Raw genomic sequence first — 17,616 nt, 5'->3', positions numbered from 1 at the left:
CACGTTGTTTTGCAAAAAGGGGTTGGTCTGATTGACGTGGTCGAATAGTGGTTATTGGTGATTTTAAAACATTATGTTTTAGGGGCATTTAGAGCGTTTGCAATTTGAAGAGTTAAATGCAAATATTTCTATTGATATTTACTAACATATTCAATTTTGGTATTTGTATGTCATAAAGGAATTTGAATATTAGTGGAGTGATCAGTAATTCTGAATATTTACTTAATAACTAACATGAAAAGGAGCTTAATTCAAAGGTTAAACAATTTCATTCGTTAGTTTTATATCCGTTTACAGCACAAAGAAGCCTGGATTTATTTATTTCAAAAGAAATGGATCAGACAATTAAATACCAAGGAAAATGATATAAAAATAAAAGGACAGTGACAAGTAAATGAAACGTTTTATAATTAATGTTCTTTTTGAGAGTAATTAATTACAACATCTGAAAATGAATAATTCGTATATTTCTTTTTGGTCCTACACATAAATTTGTTTTGTGGTCGCTCACGCAACCATGTTATCATAAAAACCATGAAAAGCCCAAAATAAATAATAATGGTCGTTTTATTAATTGATTGAGCTCGATATCATTGTTATAAATTACACTCTCCTATATTAATGGTCTTAAGTAAATTAAGTCATTTAATCTTACTTTGATTTTGATTAAACAAAACTTCTATAGCCACGGTGCTGATTCTCTATTTGATTAAGAAACAAATTAGATTACTGCCAGTAAACATCTTGCAAGTAGTAGATCCTCTTTGCACACCAAAGATTGAAATTATAATTAAACGTACACACAGAAACCATGTTGACGAATTATTAACATCTCACGTGTGAATTCACTCACACCAGACCAGTGACGAGCTAATTAGTCGAGGTCTAATTGATATTTAAGTTGAATGATTAGGGGATTATGCCTTTTTATTGTGCTGGAAGGAATGTGAATGAACTCCGTTGAAGAAAATTAATCTTTCAACTAACATAACGTCTCGAAAAAAGTTCAATTACTGATCCTCTCGTACACACTAATTACGCCATTTAAGCGTCTCGTGTGGCTTTTCATATTTATACTCGTCTGATTCTCCACGAAAGTTGGATTTAATCTACGGAATTTACGCTGAAATCGCTGAAAGTTCCGACAACTCCCGACAATTATGGAAACGGTTTCTTTTCATTCAGAGTAACCCGCATGAACGGATGGTTATTTTCTTTTGCATTATAACATTTGTCCAACTTGCAATTGGTTCCACATTTATAATTGTTCGAATTTATTGGTCGACGCTAGTTGGAACTATTTCCTGATGTTTTGCTAGCACTAGTGGCTAGCTAGTGGCTAGCATCTTCAGAGGTCTGATTTGGTTAGTGTCCCCTTGCCGTTTCATTGCTTTGATACAATTAAATAGTTGATATGTACTTTACTTTTCGTTGTGCTATTATATTTTTGTTAATTAAACTTCATTACATTTCAATTGAGTCGGATTCCTGGAAATACAAGGTTATCCAATATTTTAATTATTGCATTAAATAATGAACATTAAAGTCAATTTCTAGTTGAGAATGGAAAGTTTTTTAATGTGAAAAAGTTAAAATAAATTTAGATTTTAAAATGCACAGTAAACTTTTTCATTTACATAAATGTTTTGTGAGGACAAACTTGGAATATATTTACTCTTACAAGTATGCTATATTTACTCGATGACCCAAATGGAATGTGTCTCTTAAAGGAGTAAAAAACTAGTGTATTTACGTACTGAAATATAAAATCTTAGTATTTGACTAACCAGGCAGACACCAATAAAAATGATCCTGCTGTAAATTTTGAATAAAATGTTAAACATCTTGATACGTATATACAAACTGGTCTTTGTTATATTACATAATGATGTGGTAAACTACGTTATATAACTTAAACGTAAATACAACTTGATAATTAGTTCTAAGTTGAATTAAGTTTGAGCAACTTAAGAATATACTCTATTATATTATATATTTACTTGGTAGTTTGTAGTTGATTTAAGAAAATTACACACAAACAATATAGAAATTAATTAGAACATTTGTGTATAATTAAAAAAACAATCTAAGAGGGTTAAGAAAATGGTGAATTTTTGCCTATTATGCCACATTATGATATAATTTTTGAAGTTGTGTTGGGCACTTTTGTTAATAAATTCAGACAAGTATATATAAGGTTTCAATTACAATCGATAGAAGGGATGTTTATTAAGCAAGAGAAAAACATAGTTTGGTTTTATATCGTCAACAAAAGTGTGTAAACTAAAAATTTGCCTTTCTTAACAAATAATAACAGATTTAATTTATTTTTAGAAGTGAAAACTTCTTTAGCCGCGTTGGACACTTTTTGGTAAGGAAATATTATGCGTTCGCATCATTGACATGCTCATGAGTGGCGCACGCGCAGTGTGTACTTTTTGGATGGGTGAAATCTCGTGCGTTCGCATCACCGACGTGCTTATACCAGTATATCTGTAGCTATACAGTTGACGTATAGTGTCATGTATATCTTATAAGTGAAATTGAATGGATTTAGTGAAAAATTTATTTAAATATGTTCAATGATCGAAAACTCACTACTACAAAAAATAAACCGACAATCGATGCTGCTTTTACGCGATACTTAGATAAATTTGAATCAAACATTTTCATTTCCTTAGTTACCATAAGCCTATTGTATCTTTTTTAGAACAAAATGAAATAATTGAAAGTACAAAAAGTTTAAGTATTGTTGAAATTAATGATGACAATGACGCAAACAATTAAAATAATGTTAAAAATCAAGTATATTGAAATTTAAGTAAATACAAATACTATCCATAAATCATATGATTATATATTAAATTGTTATTTCAATTGAATTGTATTTACATTTTGTCATAATCTTGTACAGCCCATAATATATTTTAATAATAAAAAACCATAACAAGCATCTATTCTTCTTCTTTTCTGTTGAAGTCGTTTTTGTGTTTATGGATTTCAATTGCTTCCCTAATCATTCTCTTGCGATATCCAGTTGTCGAGGCAAGCAATAGTTTATCTTGGATTTATATTTTATGATTTCCGTCTAACAGTGCATGTTCAGGTACAGCAGACTTGTCTGATTGTCCTACGATGCAGTTTCGTTTGTGTTTCTTAATACTAGTCCCTATTGAACGTTTTGTGGTATCGATGTATACTGTCCCGAAAGAGCATGGTCTGTGATATATCCCAGAAACTATTTGATGATCTTTCCTCTCTTTGGCAGATCCGAGATTGTTAAATCTTCCTTGTTGGTATAAAAACAGTATGGATGTTATATTTTAATAAGATTTTTCCAATTCTATCGGTAACTTTACACATATACGGGAGAAAAGATTTACCAATCGTGGGCTCACTTGGTGGATCTTTATTATTAGTATGAGGTCTCATTGTACGTGGAAATATGGTCACGAAAGCTTAAACCTTTACATTACAATTGGTCGATATAAGTTTTATAATTTAACATATAAAGATAAAAATAAAGCGTTTTTCAGTATCTAAGTCAATAAAAATTTTTTAATAAAATACTTCACGATAAGAAGTTTAACGGGCCTATGTTTTTTATTGTTTTATGATCCTGAAATCTTAATGGTCCTAGACAGACTATAATTCTTTGTTATGGGAATATTTACGACTTATTGTATTGCAATGCACAAGAAAATGAGAACTACGTCCTTCTAAAGTAATAGAGCCCTCGAAAGTCATACAAATATTTGCATAAGACTCTGAAACTGATTGAATTGAAATTGAATTCAATCAACTTTCGAAACGGCAAACGAAACAATAGAATTCATTTAAACGAAATTGCCAAAACTTCAGAATGTTGCACGTGTTAAGCAGCAATAATCAGACGACACATCTAATTATGAAGTGGGAGTTATAATTAAATTTTTAACAAGTCTGAAATTGAATTCAAGCAATTAGTGCCGAGCAGTATAAGTTTTGTCGCTCTGAAACAATTATAAAAACAGATTTCGTTTCACTCGGGCTAAAAAAAAATTGGACTGAATGCTGAAACTTACTAACAAGACCCTAGGGGTTTATTTGACTTTCTCCTGCTTACAATTAACATTGGACGACTATTTGGAATTTCATATTAGGGTGGAAACATTGGCATCTGTTTTTTGCGTCTGTGAATTATCAAACATTGGCTTGTCGTCAAATCTAATATTGTTTATAGTCGGTTTGGAACAAAGGGAATATTCAAATTATTCGACTGCACTTATCGAAAGTTGGTAACAGAGAAGTTGTAATGTGTTGAATGCAGAACAACATCAACGTTAATGTTCTTTGTTGGCTTTGACATATGGTATAATAAAATAATACAGCACTGCAATGTTAAGAAATTACCATAGTCTACCACAATTAAGCTTATTGCATATACAAAAAGCTAATGTAATTTCAGACTTTTAAACGTTATGCAACTAAAGTGGAATAATTTGATTCTTCAAAGCTTTTAGTGGATTAGGAAATTGCTGTTTGAAATTCAGTATTTGACCTATTTTTTTAATCATCTAATGTAGATTCGATTGATACAAAAGAGCTACAATAAAATATATAGTAGCTATTACAAAAAAAGGTTTTTAGGGCATATTTTTCAATGTCTCAAAAGTATTCTATCTGAAAAGATACATTTATCTTCTTTCGAAGTGGAAACCTTAAAGTAAGGGTTCAAGTTAAAAGAACTTTAACAAAATGGATTTAGTTATCACGAGTTTTTTCGTCGTTGATTTTTTTCTTTATTTTTTTCATTGGGTAAAATAGTTCAGGGTATTGTGTTGAATTTCCTTGTATTCTTGATATTAAGGTTAAGTTAATTTTTTAAGTTTTGATTTACGCAACTTTTTCATTAAGTGTGGAAAATCTTTCTTTTAACTGAAATTGTAAGGCAGTTGGTAATTGTCAACTTTTTAAGTTTAAATTCTATACGAGCACAACAAGGGTAGTTTCATAATGGAAACTACGGAGTGAAACTTTTAAAAGCTATATCGATCTTATGAATATTAAATAAGTAATAAAATAAGCACACTATTCTGTTTTACGTTTTATAATGTAACAATTTTATTATATATATATATATATATATATATATATATATATATATATATATATATATATATGTGTGTGTGTGTATTTAGACATGTAAATTTTTAAATAATTAATCGTCTCCAATATTGTATATTAATTAATTAACGAACGTTGATCCTTATGAGTCCTTACTCATATTAAATTAAATTAAACTTGAACCAAATTATGATATTTGTATGACAAATAATGACAACATGAAACTGATATAATATCAAATAAACCAATATGATCAAATTGTGATAAAATACGACGTGTCGCAATTTCCCACTAGGAAATTGTTCAATCTTCTCGTGAGTGTGCACACTTATGAAATTGCACATATGTCAAAAAAAGTTTGGAGGTCTACGGAAGAATTAATAAGTTCATATGAATGAATTTATAGGTGAAGTTTCTGGTTATTAAGAACCACATGTTACCTTCTCAAATAAGTTTCCTGACAGTTATTTTTGTACCCTGGTGAACAATTGCAACTCAAGGAAAACACCTACTGTGTGTTATCCCTCGGGATTAAATGTAATAGTGGCTTAAGATAAAATTTCTTAGTACCTTTCCAAGAAATTGTATTATATTATAATACTAGCTAACGTTTACTCTATATATTATTCTCCAAAAAAATTCTATAATAAAAGTTATAAATACATGATGATTCACTTAACTAATTTATTAATTTATGGAGAACTGATTTGAAAATTTTATAACTATTCTAGCTTATTGAACTACTTTTCTAATATATTTTGAACTTGAATTTTATTTCAATTTTTTAAGATGCACAAAATTAAATTTAAATAACAAACATAGTACTATAGGATGGTTCTTGGTTACCATATATAATCAAAATAAACGTTTCACCATTGGAATTGGAGGTTTTACAGACTTTTAGTTAGACCATCAATCTGATAAAATTTTTTGAAAATAATTAATAACTAGAAATACAGGGTGATTCACTTAACTAATTTATTAGTTTATGGAGAACTGATTTGAAAATTTATAGCAATTATAACTTATTGAACTACTTTTCTAATTTATTTTGAACAAAATTTTATTTTAGGTTTCGTCGAATTTTGATATTTTCAATGGAACACCCTGTATATTTTTTAAATTTTTCAGTAAATAAGAGAAAGTTATTTTTTAAGATGCACAAAATTAAATTTAAATAACAAACATTATGTATAAAATTTAGGAGTAGTACTATAATAATACTATAGAATGGTTCTTGGTTACCATGTATGTCCAAAATAAACATTTCACCTTTCAAATTCATGGTTTTACAGACTTTTAGTTAGACCATCAATCTGTTAAAATTTTTGGAAAAAAATTAATAAATCAAAAACTTTAAGTTTTGGGAATAGGTCATTTTATTTACAATTATATGTGCAATTTAAAACTCAAAATGTTTTCCATTGAACTAAATGTATAATAAATTAGAAAAATAGTTCAAGTTATAATTCTTACAAAAATTTCAATTTCTAATAAAGAAGTGAATCCGTGTATTACAAAATATATTATAAAATAAGTTACACATTTCAGACTTTCCTCATGCTGACGTATAAACTTTATAGATTTCAATGTGTTTATAGCTACTAATATCCTGTTTGTAACAACAAACAGAACTCAGATGCACGTCTGATATTCCTAGTCTACTAACGAGATAAAGGTGGATGTATTGCGAAAACTAGATTTGTAAAGCTTGAATAATATATTATCTGTGAAGCTCATGTCTTCCACAGAATATGGGTTGAGTGCCTTCTCAAATTTCAAATTACCCATTCGGCTTTCCGGCTGTAATATTAGTTATTTGATTTCAAAAATAATAAAACTCCCCAGATCACAAGCAGACATTCGCATTTATTGCAACATTGTGTTATTTAGTACGAAAACCAGACTTATCCACCACATATCAATTAAAAAATGCATTTAAGTTAGTACGACATTAATTGCGACAATAAATCGAAATTGTCGAGTACGCGACTGAAATATGTGACTTTGAGACGTGTCCCACTCACACGTGTCTACTGTTTAAAACCATGCGTAAATTTGCACCTACAAAATCAGAGGATATTGTTCACGGTTGGCGAGATTACTTCAGTAGCATGCTCAGTATGCACAGAAAGTTATGTAGAATCGGCAAGAAGGTAAATGCTGTTTATTCATGATGTGAAGGGAAACTTTCGGAAGTAGCAGTTTAATATATGAGATAAACTTTGGGACTCGCGTCCCTTTTTCTATCTAGTGATTTTCGATGTCGAAATCTGGCTGCATTTGATTGCATCTGTGGAGGACGTGATGCGAATTTACAGACCGATGGACGATTTTTTGACGTTGCCAGTAAAATTCCATGTTTGTGTATCCAAGTGAAAGGTAATTGCTTCACAAAACAATAAAACTTAGGATCACGCCTACTGAGTTTAATTTAATGGGAAGTTGTATTCATAAACAAGCGCTTATTCTTCTTTATGACGAAGTATAATAATGAAAGTTCATTGAAATTATTTTTAATGTTGCAGTGGCTGTGGTGGTAGCGTTCTTCTTCTGCTGGGCTCCGTTTCATGCACAACGACTCTACACCATCTATGCGACAAACGAAGGGCCGTTCCATTTGAAAATCTACGAAATAGTCACTTACATCAGTGGCGTCCTATTCTACATGTCCGCTACTGTTAATCCGATACTCTACAACATTATGTCTATCAAATTTCGTGAAGCATTTATGGTACGTATTTAGTTTATTTAATTATTGAGACGAGTGTGTTTGTCATCATATCTGTCACAAGGAAATTAAAAGCTTCCTCGGAAACGGAGAAATGCCAATATTTCTCAATACAGACTTTTATTAAACATCGATTTTCACTTTGGTTGATCAAGTCGCTATGACAACAGCCTACTGTTTAATTGGCCTGGGTTATTTGTCTATATTTTATATGGATAATTTATAACTCACTCTTATATCAAGGATGCGACATCTTGGTTAAATTTACTTTGAAATTGACAGTAAATATTACGTTGGAACATGTAGATTTGTAAATTAATGAAACAAAATTCTTGATAATAATAAGGTAAAATATTTTGATTTTGAAATATTAAAATTTAAATTTATTAATTTATAAATTTTAAAATTTAAATTTATTACATTTTTAAATTTTAAAATTTAAAGTTATTAAATTTTGAAATTATAAATTTAAATTCATTAAATTTTGAAATTATAAATTTAAAATTTACATTTATTAAATTTTGAAATTTTAATTTATTAAAATTTTAAAATTATAAATTTTGAAATTTTAAAATTTAAATTTATTAATTTTAAATTTTCAAATTTGAAATTTTAAATTTTGAAATTTTAAATTTTATAATTTAAATTTATTAATTTAAAATTTATTAAATTTTAATAATTGATTGATTTGATCCCTTGATTTTTTTTTAACGGAATTACTTCTCACATGAGAAACTGATTACGGGGGCAATAACAGACAAAAAGGGAAACACAATTTTTCATAATTTAATTTTATACCAATTATATTCAGTATCAATTATTTCAATAAAATAGAGAAAAATTGTAAAAATTGCCAATAATCTGAATTTTAATCCACTGCAAAATTAATAAATTCATAATTTGTCACTCAATGTTCATTTTTACGTAAAAAACCAAAATAAACTTTGAACGTTGTAATTCCTATTACATTATCAACTTATTAAAATCGCTGGCATCTTAACTACTGGACCAATCTCAGAACTATATAAAGAGAAGTTGTAGAATGTTCACTTATCTTTAATTTAAACAGGCAAATGTGTCAGTTAGATCTCGATTAATATTCAAAAATGCCGAAGAAACCTCAGAAATTGAAATTAAAAATTCAAAAAATTTATTGTTAAAAAATGCTTTCATAAAAAAACGTATTTGCTCAAAAACCGTAAGTTTCTTGGAAAACAAATCAAGAGACCAAATCTATTTAAATAAGAAATATAAAAAAATGTCATCAGAAAATATCTCTTGAATCATAGAGGCTCATTCAATAAAATAATTAGTTGATATTATTAAAGGTTATAAAGTTTTTGATAATTTATCACCCTTTTATATCAAAATTTAGGATGTTTCTTAAAATTTTTTACCCTTAATAATAATAATAATAATTATTATTATATACAATTATTTATTATTTCATTTAATTTAAATTATTATTCAATTATATCAAATATGCATATTAATCAGTAATTTATTTCCGTAGATAAACGTTGATCTCGAATATAAAGTTTCATTAAATCAAGTCAAGTAGTTTCCACGTGATGCGTTCACAGGCATTCGCCGCTTGAATTTCAAAAAGGTTGATAGTGGAATTTCTAGTGTTTTTGCTGTACGATTTAATTACAAACCAGAGTGTTTGAACAAATTTAACATATGGATAATTTGCAAGTTAATTTCTTCAAAATAATTACAATATTTTTCCGAGATACAGTTTTATAATATACCTAACTTCTTATCTTCTCAATGTTGTACCATAAATTATAAACTGTGAGTTTGTCAGTTAAAGAAGTATGAGATTTAAGTTACCTTCTTTACTCATGACAAAACATTTGTCTTTCCAGAAAATTTTCCATTTAATGTCTGTTCACTGACGAATTATCACTTCGCAGAAGTTCTGCGAATAACTTAAATTACATGTCCGGTGTAATTGACAATAAGACACGGAGATCCGTTTGTTTGTAGAAAAAGATTTATGGTAAAATAAGCTATTTCAAAATTAATTTGAAAATTAATCAAAATTAATCAATCACTGCTAGGTTCCTTATTGATCACATTCCATAAACACGACATTTAATTACCTTGAAAACATGAAAATATGTACACTGAGTGAGGCCAATACAAAATTTAATTATTCAAGTCTTAACAGATTAAACAAAAAGTTTAATAAATCTCCGAATCTAATGAAATGGGATTGATGACGTCTACGTTTTCATAGTAAACCTTAATTAACTGTAGCCATACAAACAACGCAAGGATATTGAAATAATCCCGCAGCCAACAAAAAATATCCAATTTTGGGCTTAAAACGAGTCAACGTACCCTTTTTACTATTAAAGTGCAATTTACTTGCCCCTTCATTATTTATCAAGGAATACAATTGACTTAAGTGCCAAACATTCTCCAGTAGGTGGATCACAATGCATAATACATAATACATGTTAAGCAAATCCCAAACAATATTCGAAGTAAATCCTCATCGTTTGTTTTTTTCGTTTTGCAGGAAACGTTCGCAAAATGCTGCGGCCTCAGCCACCTTCAGCACAAACGACCGCAGCGGTCATATTCGGTGTTGTCTCGTTCGAACATCCGGGGTCCGGATTCTGGTGATTCGGCCGTTCACACCCACACAACCGTCACGCAGAAGAGTTCGATCGATTCCTTTAACGGGATCAACTTATCCGGCAGGAGGTATGCATTTTAAATAGTTTTTTAAATTGATCCCTTTCATCCCTCGTGATTTTATCTCGGACGGTTTGGATAATGATCTTTTTCACTTATTAATTAAATTTAATTTTTAAGCACATTAATTAAATTAATATTTGTTTTAAACTGAAGTAATTTGGGAAATTTATTTTTGAACATTTATGTGCTTTGAAAGTGAGCAACACTATTATTAAATTTTGTACAACAGTTGTCAATTTCCTGTCTAGTGAATTCACTGACTTTGATATGTTCGCGTTTACGCCGCTTTGAATTTTAGCATAAAGTGTTGCACTATCTAAAATAGCAATCTGACGTTAAATTCGGTTCGTTAAATTCCTGCTTGTAAAGTGCAATAAAATGATGTTTAATGTCCTTTAAACTGGATTATTAAACAATGCAAAACTGTGATAAGAAACAATTACCAAAAACATAATTTAGATACAAATTAAATTAAATTTCTCTTTAATAAAGAATATTGAAATGGAGTTTTAAATAAAATGTTTCTCATGTTCGAGGTCAATGAAGACCCTGTTATTCAACTACGTGAAGTTGGTAAATAAAATAATGTTTATTTTGCCACAAACATGCATTTTCCTAGAACAATTTCAAATTTATTGAAGCCAGTCACACATTAACAATACCATAGATAACATTTGTCTTAGAGTTGTTGAATTTGAAATAAGATTTTATGCCACTTTCAGGTCTAGTCGATTTTGTAGTGGATAAAACTTCAGAAAACTCAAAGAAAGGAAAAGAAATTACATTTGAAATAATTAAAATTTTGTCAAACAGTGAAAATCTCAGAGAATCAGTATTTTTGACCTGTTGAGTTTTTACTGGAGATTTTATGCCACTTTAAGATCTAGTCGACTTTGTAGTGGATAAGCTCAAAAGAAGAAAATTAAATTAAATTCTAATTTTTTAAAATTTTAATAAACAGTGAAATTCTCTAAGAATCTGTACTTAAAAGATTTGGGCAATTTATTTTTGATGGATTTTTTTGTATATGGTACCCCATACTGAAGTAGAGGTTTTACCACTTTAGAAAACTCAAAGGAAAAAAAAAGAATGTAAATACTAAATTTATAAAATTTTATCAAACAGCAAAGTTCTCCAAGTACTTAAAAGATCTGAGTAATCTAATTTTGAAAGATTGCTTGTATAATACATGGGATAACTAAAGTAAAAGTTTTGAGAAGTGAATTATTAATATATGTTAATATTGCTTTTAATATATTTTAATTGTGCTTTACTAGACAGAATTACTAGAAAATTCAAAGGACGGAAAAGAAATTTAAAATTATTAAAATTTTGTCAAACAATGAGGATCATCGAGGAATATGTTCTGAAAAGTTTTAAACAATTTGTTGTTGGGGGCCCTTTCTTTATAATGGGGTTGTGAGAAAAGAATGACTAGTACTTTTTATGTATATTAATATATTTTTAGATTTGTAGTTAATTATTGCATTTAAATAACATAACTGGTGCCTGTCAGACATTAACAATACCATCGTTAAATTTTAAGTAAGATCTATATTCTCTATATTCTCTATATCCTCTATATTCTCTATATTTTCTATATTCTCTATATTCTCTATATTCCATATATTCTCTATATTCTGTATATTCTCTATATTCTCTATATTCTATATATTATATATATTCTATATATTCTCTATATTCTCTATATTCTATATATTCTCTAAACCGTAAAACCTTCGTTCCAGATACAAAACAGCAGTTGGCAGAAGAGACCAAGAAATCGAAGAGGAACAACTGGAAGACCTAGACAGGGAACGCGAACTGATCCTGCTCGAAATCGAATCGACGGCGACCCCGGGCGACGCACCCAAAACGATTTTGTGCAAGAAAAATTTCAATCGGCAATCGAAAAGACGAAGCAAATTCTGGCGTTACTTCAGGGGTTTTGCCAAGAAAACGCTGGACACGGGCAAGGTAATAAGCGTGTACTCGACGTCAGCGCCGGAGGCTCATGTTACGTTGAAGTTGCAGCCGGTTATAAGGGACGTGCAGAGCTACAGTCCGTGCGACATCAGCAATAGCAGCCTGAAGGACGTAGAAACTGGCGCGATCGAAGACGAACTGTCCGCTTACATGGAGAAGGTCCATCGTGAGAATTACAGCTAGCAATAACAATTAAGGTAAGTAATACTTCCATCAAAATTTGAGACGCCGCGATACTCGAGACGTTTTTAAAATTTAAGAATTAAATCATTAATTTCAATTGAAAATTTAATACCCAAAAAGCGTGAGCTTTAATTAGGACGCAGCGACTGAAACAAAAGTTGAGGCGATTTCTCTTTTTCAATTTTATTAAGTGTCTGTAAAAAATGTCCTAATTAAATACAATATTATGAATTACTAATAAATTTTCAATTAGTTTGATTTTAGAATAAAAGAAAAAAGTATAATTAAATTTTACCAGACCGTTCACTTCGTTCAAATTCAATTTTTCCGTTAATTAATTTGCTGTGAGCAACAAAGAGTTATTTACACGACTAATCCGCACAAAACACTTTGTAGCTTCGATGTGAAATTGCCATTTTCCCAGTCAATCGAATAAAAACTAACAGAGCTACTAAACGAATGACACTTTTATGACGCAGTTAAGCCACTTTAATATATATTAAGGGACTGAAATATGTATATATATAATATGTGTTGTGTAACATTGCTAAACACTCAGATAACAATTCAAATAAATCACCAAGGTTGAAAACCGCGATGTGAGAAAAGTTATCGGTTACAAACGGAAATGCCGACAAATTGTTGCCAGCCGAAAGATGTTACGACGATTGTGTTTCAGTTCAAATACTGCTGGGAGTTTTCAGCTGTGTTCAGCGAGTTCACGTTGTTGAAATTTCCAAATTATCGACATTAACTTTTGTTCCAAACAATGGAGTCGTCTCATTCATGTTGCATGCTTTTATTAGTAACTGATGTTTTTTATCTTTTTCTTTTTCAGGTTGCTGAAGCCCATGTATTAAAGTATTAATTGTGTTGTATCCTGTTCCGCTAGCTGTGTATTTTGTATTTACGAAAACTTGTACATACAGTATTGTATTTTTATGATAAGTTGTCTTAATTGTACAGGGTGTTTCTATGGACTAACGTAACATTAATGCAAATACACCGATATTAAAGTATTACTAAAGTATTTATTAAAAAATAGTTAATTTTCAGACACGTTTTGTTGCGTTAATGTTGTGTAAAGTACGTATGAACTTTATGGATTATTTGTATCAAATAAACTTGTATTTAAATTGCATAAATAAAGTTGTACATAGTCGTTATTTTACTTCCTTGTATTTTCGAAAACTTCTTCGTGCCAGCTTTGACATTTAACAAGGGTTAAAGTTTTAAGGGTGGGAATTCAAGGGTGATTTTTAATACAGTTTCGCAGACAATTTCCTCTTTATCTTTGACTGGGAAACATACGTAATTAGCAGTACTTTAAAATACACTTATATAATTTTGTACTTTGATATTTCAGTATCCAAATAAGTTAAGACAAAAGAACAGGTAAGTTAAAAGCCCTTTGTCTGTTTCCAATGAATTATTGTGCATCCTTCAAATTTAATTTAAACCCGCTGTACCCTTAAATCTATTTGGTAATTTATATGGATTTTAGGATGACTTAGGCCGCATTTAATTGAATCGGTAACTAATAGAATTGCTGAGCCAACTTGATTATGCCCATTTCAGAGATTATCAAATAATGCAGGATATTACAAAGTTTCAATTTTAATTTAAAATATGTATATTTACTGATTTAAAATCCAATTATAAAAAGCCTTTGAATATGTATCTAAATTGATATAAGATTGTGGCAAATTAGTTTCTTCAAAGATCCCACTTAATGAGAGAGGAGATTATCACCGCAATGAAGTTTTTGTAAAGAAAATAGTACTTTTTCTATTAGAACAGGTCCTGTAATAATCTTGCTCCTTCTGAATTTCAAATCCAATACTGATTCAAGTCCGTAATACTTTAATACTTATAATAAATCCCCAAGATTAGACTGAAATCTTTCGTATTAGTTTATACCTTAATGGAGTTTTACAATTTAAAGTTTTTTACTTTTCTTAATTTTTCGGGATTGAACGGTCATGAATATTCAAAAAATTAAAATAAACATCTCGTATCTTAATGGAAATGCTTAATTGAAAATATCAAACAAAAATATGCAATGACGTACAAACAAATTAATTTTAAAAGAAAATTAATTAGTTCCCAAACAAACGAGATATGAATGAATTGAATAAGTTCAATTCAATTCAAGTTTTATTACTTTAATCAATATATAAACACTTGTTCACACAGGCTATCAGCAAGTCGTATTTTTTAAGGTAAGTCATTTTCTAACCACTTAACAGATTAGACTTTAATATTTATTAATCTCTTGCTAACTTTCCTAATAATGTTAACAAATTATACATAATTAAATCACTTCTGAACTGTGCAGAAGATCGATGTAATTTACACTTTTTTATCGTCCACAAGGTTAATTTACTTAAAGGTGTATTTACTCTGGTTTGCGCCCAGTATTTGCGAGAAATAGAGTTTTTATTTGCACAAGAAGTTTTTCATTATTTTTTATCTATCGCCTTTTATTTGTTCAACTTTACTTATTTTACTTGCTCAAGTCTTCAAATAAACTAATAAAACATTTACGCACTGAAAAAGTATTGTATATTTCTCTCATCTTTAAATAAGTTTCTTTTGATTATTTTCTCCTGTTTTATATTAGTTTGTTTACTTTTATCATCTATAATCTGAGATGTGTATTTACTGCTCTCTGGGAACGTTAATAATTTAGTGTTTTTGTTCCGTAAATAATCGTATAATAGAGAAAAATATGCTGAAATATTCGAAACGATAGTTTTATGAAATACGAATGGAATTCACAATACAATTATTCAATTAATTAAAGTGGTTTGAATTTTTAGTTTATTTTTTTATTTATTTTTGAAATACGCAGTGTGTTTTTTGAAGTGTGAATTTTCTGGATCAAATAGATTTTCAATGTGTTTTATTTTGAATACTTTGAACTCTAGATGGTCATTATAATATTTTAATTTGCTTTTTCTATATTAAATAGACATAAAGTAAACAACTTTTTATTTCTTGTAAAATTTTTATTTCCAAAAACATAAAAAAACATTGTGAGCGTTTAAACACTTATCATTCGCTTAATTCTATTGTTTAGAATCTGAGTCTGAATCAACATCAAGTTGACAACAAGCTAAGACTAAAAAGCACGAGTGGCTAGTATCTTCAGAGGTCTAATTTGGTTTGTGTCACTTTAACATCTGACATCTGATTGACAACTAAATGACAACTTAGACAACTGATGTTCTAGAAATTTTGTTCTGTTCTTTGGCCGTTCTTATCTGCTTAGCGATTTTGATGTTTTTGAGCACTGCTGTCCATATTTTATCAAGCTTCAGTGCTTCTTATTTTCTGTTGAAGTTGTTTCCGTGTTTAAGAATTTCAATTGTTTCCCTAATCCAGTTGTCGAGGCAAGCAATTTAACAGTGCATATACAGCTTCAGCAGAATTCACTATGTTGAATCTTCCTTGTTGGTATAAAAATCGTATGGATGTTATGTTTTAATAAGATTTTTCCAATTCTATCGGTAATTTTACATATATATGGGAAAAAAGCTTCACCAATTGTGGGCTCACTAGATAGATCTTTATTATTAGTATGAAGTTTCATTGTACGTCTTATTGTACGTTTGTATCCGTTGGCTTGCAGTGTTTTTACCAAGGGTTCTTGTTCTTCACCGAGGTGGTGTGTGGCACATATCCTTTTGGCTCGTTCGGTTAGTGTTTCAATGACCATTTGTTTTTGACTAGGATGATGGTTAAATAGTTTATGTAGATACTGATCGGCGTGTGTAGGTTTTCAGTATACTGTATGATCTAAATGTTCACCCACTCTTTTTACTAGGACATCCAAAAAATGTATTTGGTTCTCCTTCTCCAATTTCATTGTGAATTTGATATTGTTATGTAGAGAGTTCTTCAATTTCACATTCTCCCAGAACATTCGGAACGGCTTGGGTTCGATGTCATCCATAAATACTAAATTGATATCCACTCTCTGTCGTATTGGTTGTACAATAGATCTATGTAAATTTGTCCAATCACTGTTACGGAAACATGTGACAAAGCAGTCCTTTTTCCAAAGCAAGTCATTGCTAAGCACCTCTTTCTCTCCAAACTCCAATTCAACGTTCATCACTCACTAATCTTATTCTCTTTTCGTCCGAGAATAGTACATTTGACTATTGTGGCAAAAGTCAATTCTGATTAATATGGATCCATTCTAACCTTGATGTCCTCTGTCTAAGAAAAAGCCTAGGTACTCTTAAAAGTCTTCTAGATCATAATCGTCTAGCCTGACTGTTGTCACCTTTGGACGTCCGCTTCGAGGTCTAGTTTCTTTAGAACCCCTTCCACTGCTTCGTTGAATGGTCCCCGTATCTTTGAGCAATTTGCCCATTTGACAACAGTTAATGGTACATACAGTATTAGCAGAAAGTAGAGCAACATTTTTAAAATTCAAATCATTTTTGTCCAGGTTCTCTCTTCGGTTCTTGAAGAAACATTAATTAAGTTGTGTCTCAAGTAAACCTTTTATTTTGCTGGAACTCAGGAAAGGATCTTTTTTAGAGTGGGATAAAATTTGTTTATCTTGCAACTTATTGGTTTTTCTTGGTCTTCCAATTTAATTTTTTTCTTCTACGTTACCAAATCTTGAAAATTGTCGCAAAACATGCGTTACAATCGATTTATATTGATTTTTCTCTAATCGGATAGAAAGAACGATACAATCCGTAATTTTAAGTCGGAAAATAATTTCTTTCCACGAGGCATTATATTAACTCTGTTTACTTTAGTATATACTGTAAAATTAAAAATTATTGTGGATTTTGTAGAGATTAGTGACGTTTAGTAAAAAGTTGTTCTACTTTTTGCCAGCTGAATATTTAGTTTTTTGATTTTTAACTAACAGA

At 29.7% G+C, this 17,616-nt stretch overlaps 1 protein-coding gene across 3 annotated transcripts in view; it reads left to right on the top strand.

Moving 5' to 3' along the window:
* LOC109599863 (pyrokinin-1 receptor-like) overlaps positions 1-13,884 on the top strand; it is a 47,427-nt gene extending 33,543 nt beyond the window's left edge. The window contains exons 2-6 of one of the 3 annotated variants that reach the window (XM_020015910.2): positions 7,635-7,840; positions 10,368-10,555; positions 12,298-12,526; positions 12,584-12,732; positions 13,557-13,884. In XM_020015910.2, the coding sequence (XP_019871469.2) occupies positions 7,635-7,840; positions 10,368-10,555; positions 12,298-12,526; positions 12,584-12,718 (758 nt within the window). In that variant the 3' untranslated portion in view covers positions 12,719-12,732; positions 13,557-13,884. Of the gene's footprint in view, positions 1-7,634; positions 7,841-10,367; positions 10,556-12,297; positions 12,733-13,556 lie in introns of all 3 variants that reach the window. The other 2 variants (XM_049965572.1, XM_049965570.1) reach the window with 2 other exon arrangements.
* Positions 13,885-17,616: the final 3,732 nt, after the last annotated feature.

This window comes from Aethina tumida, chromosome 3 (genome assembly GCF_024364675.1).
Source record: "Aethina tumida isolate Nest 87 chromosome 3, icAetTumi1.1, whole genome shotgun sequence".
Taxonomy (NCBI): Eukaryota; Metazoa; Arthropoda; class Insecta; order Coleoptera; family Nitidulidae; genus Aethina; species Aethina tumida.
Note: the sequence above shows the minus strand (reverse complement) of the source record. Positions and strands in the feature narration are given on the sequence as shown.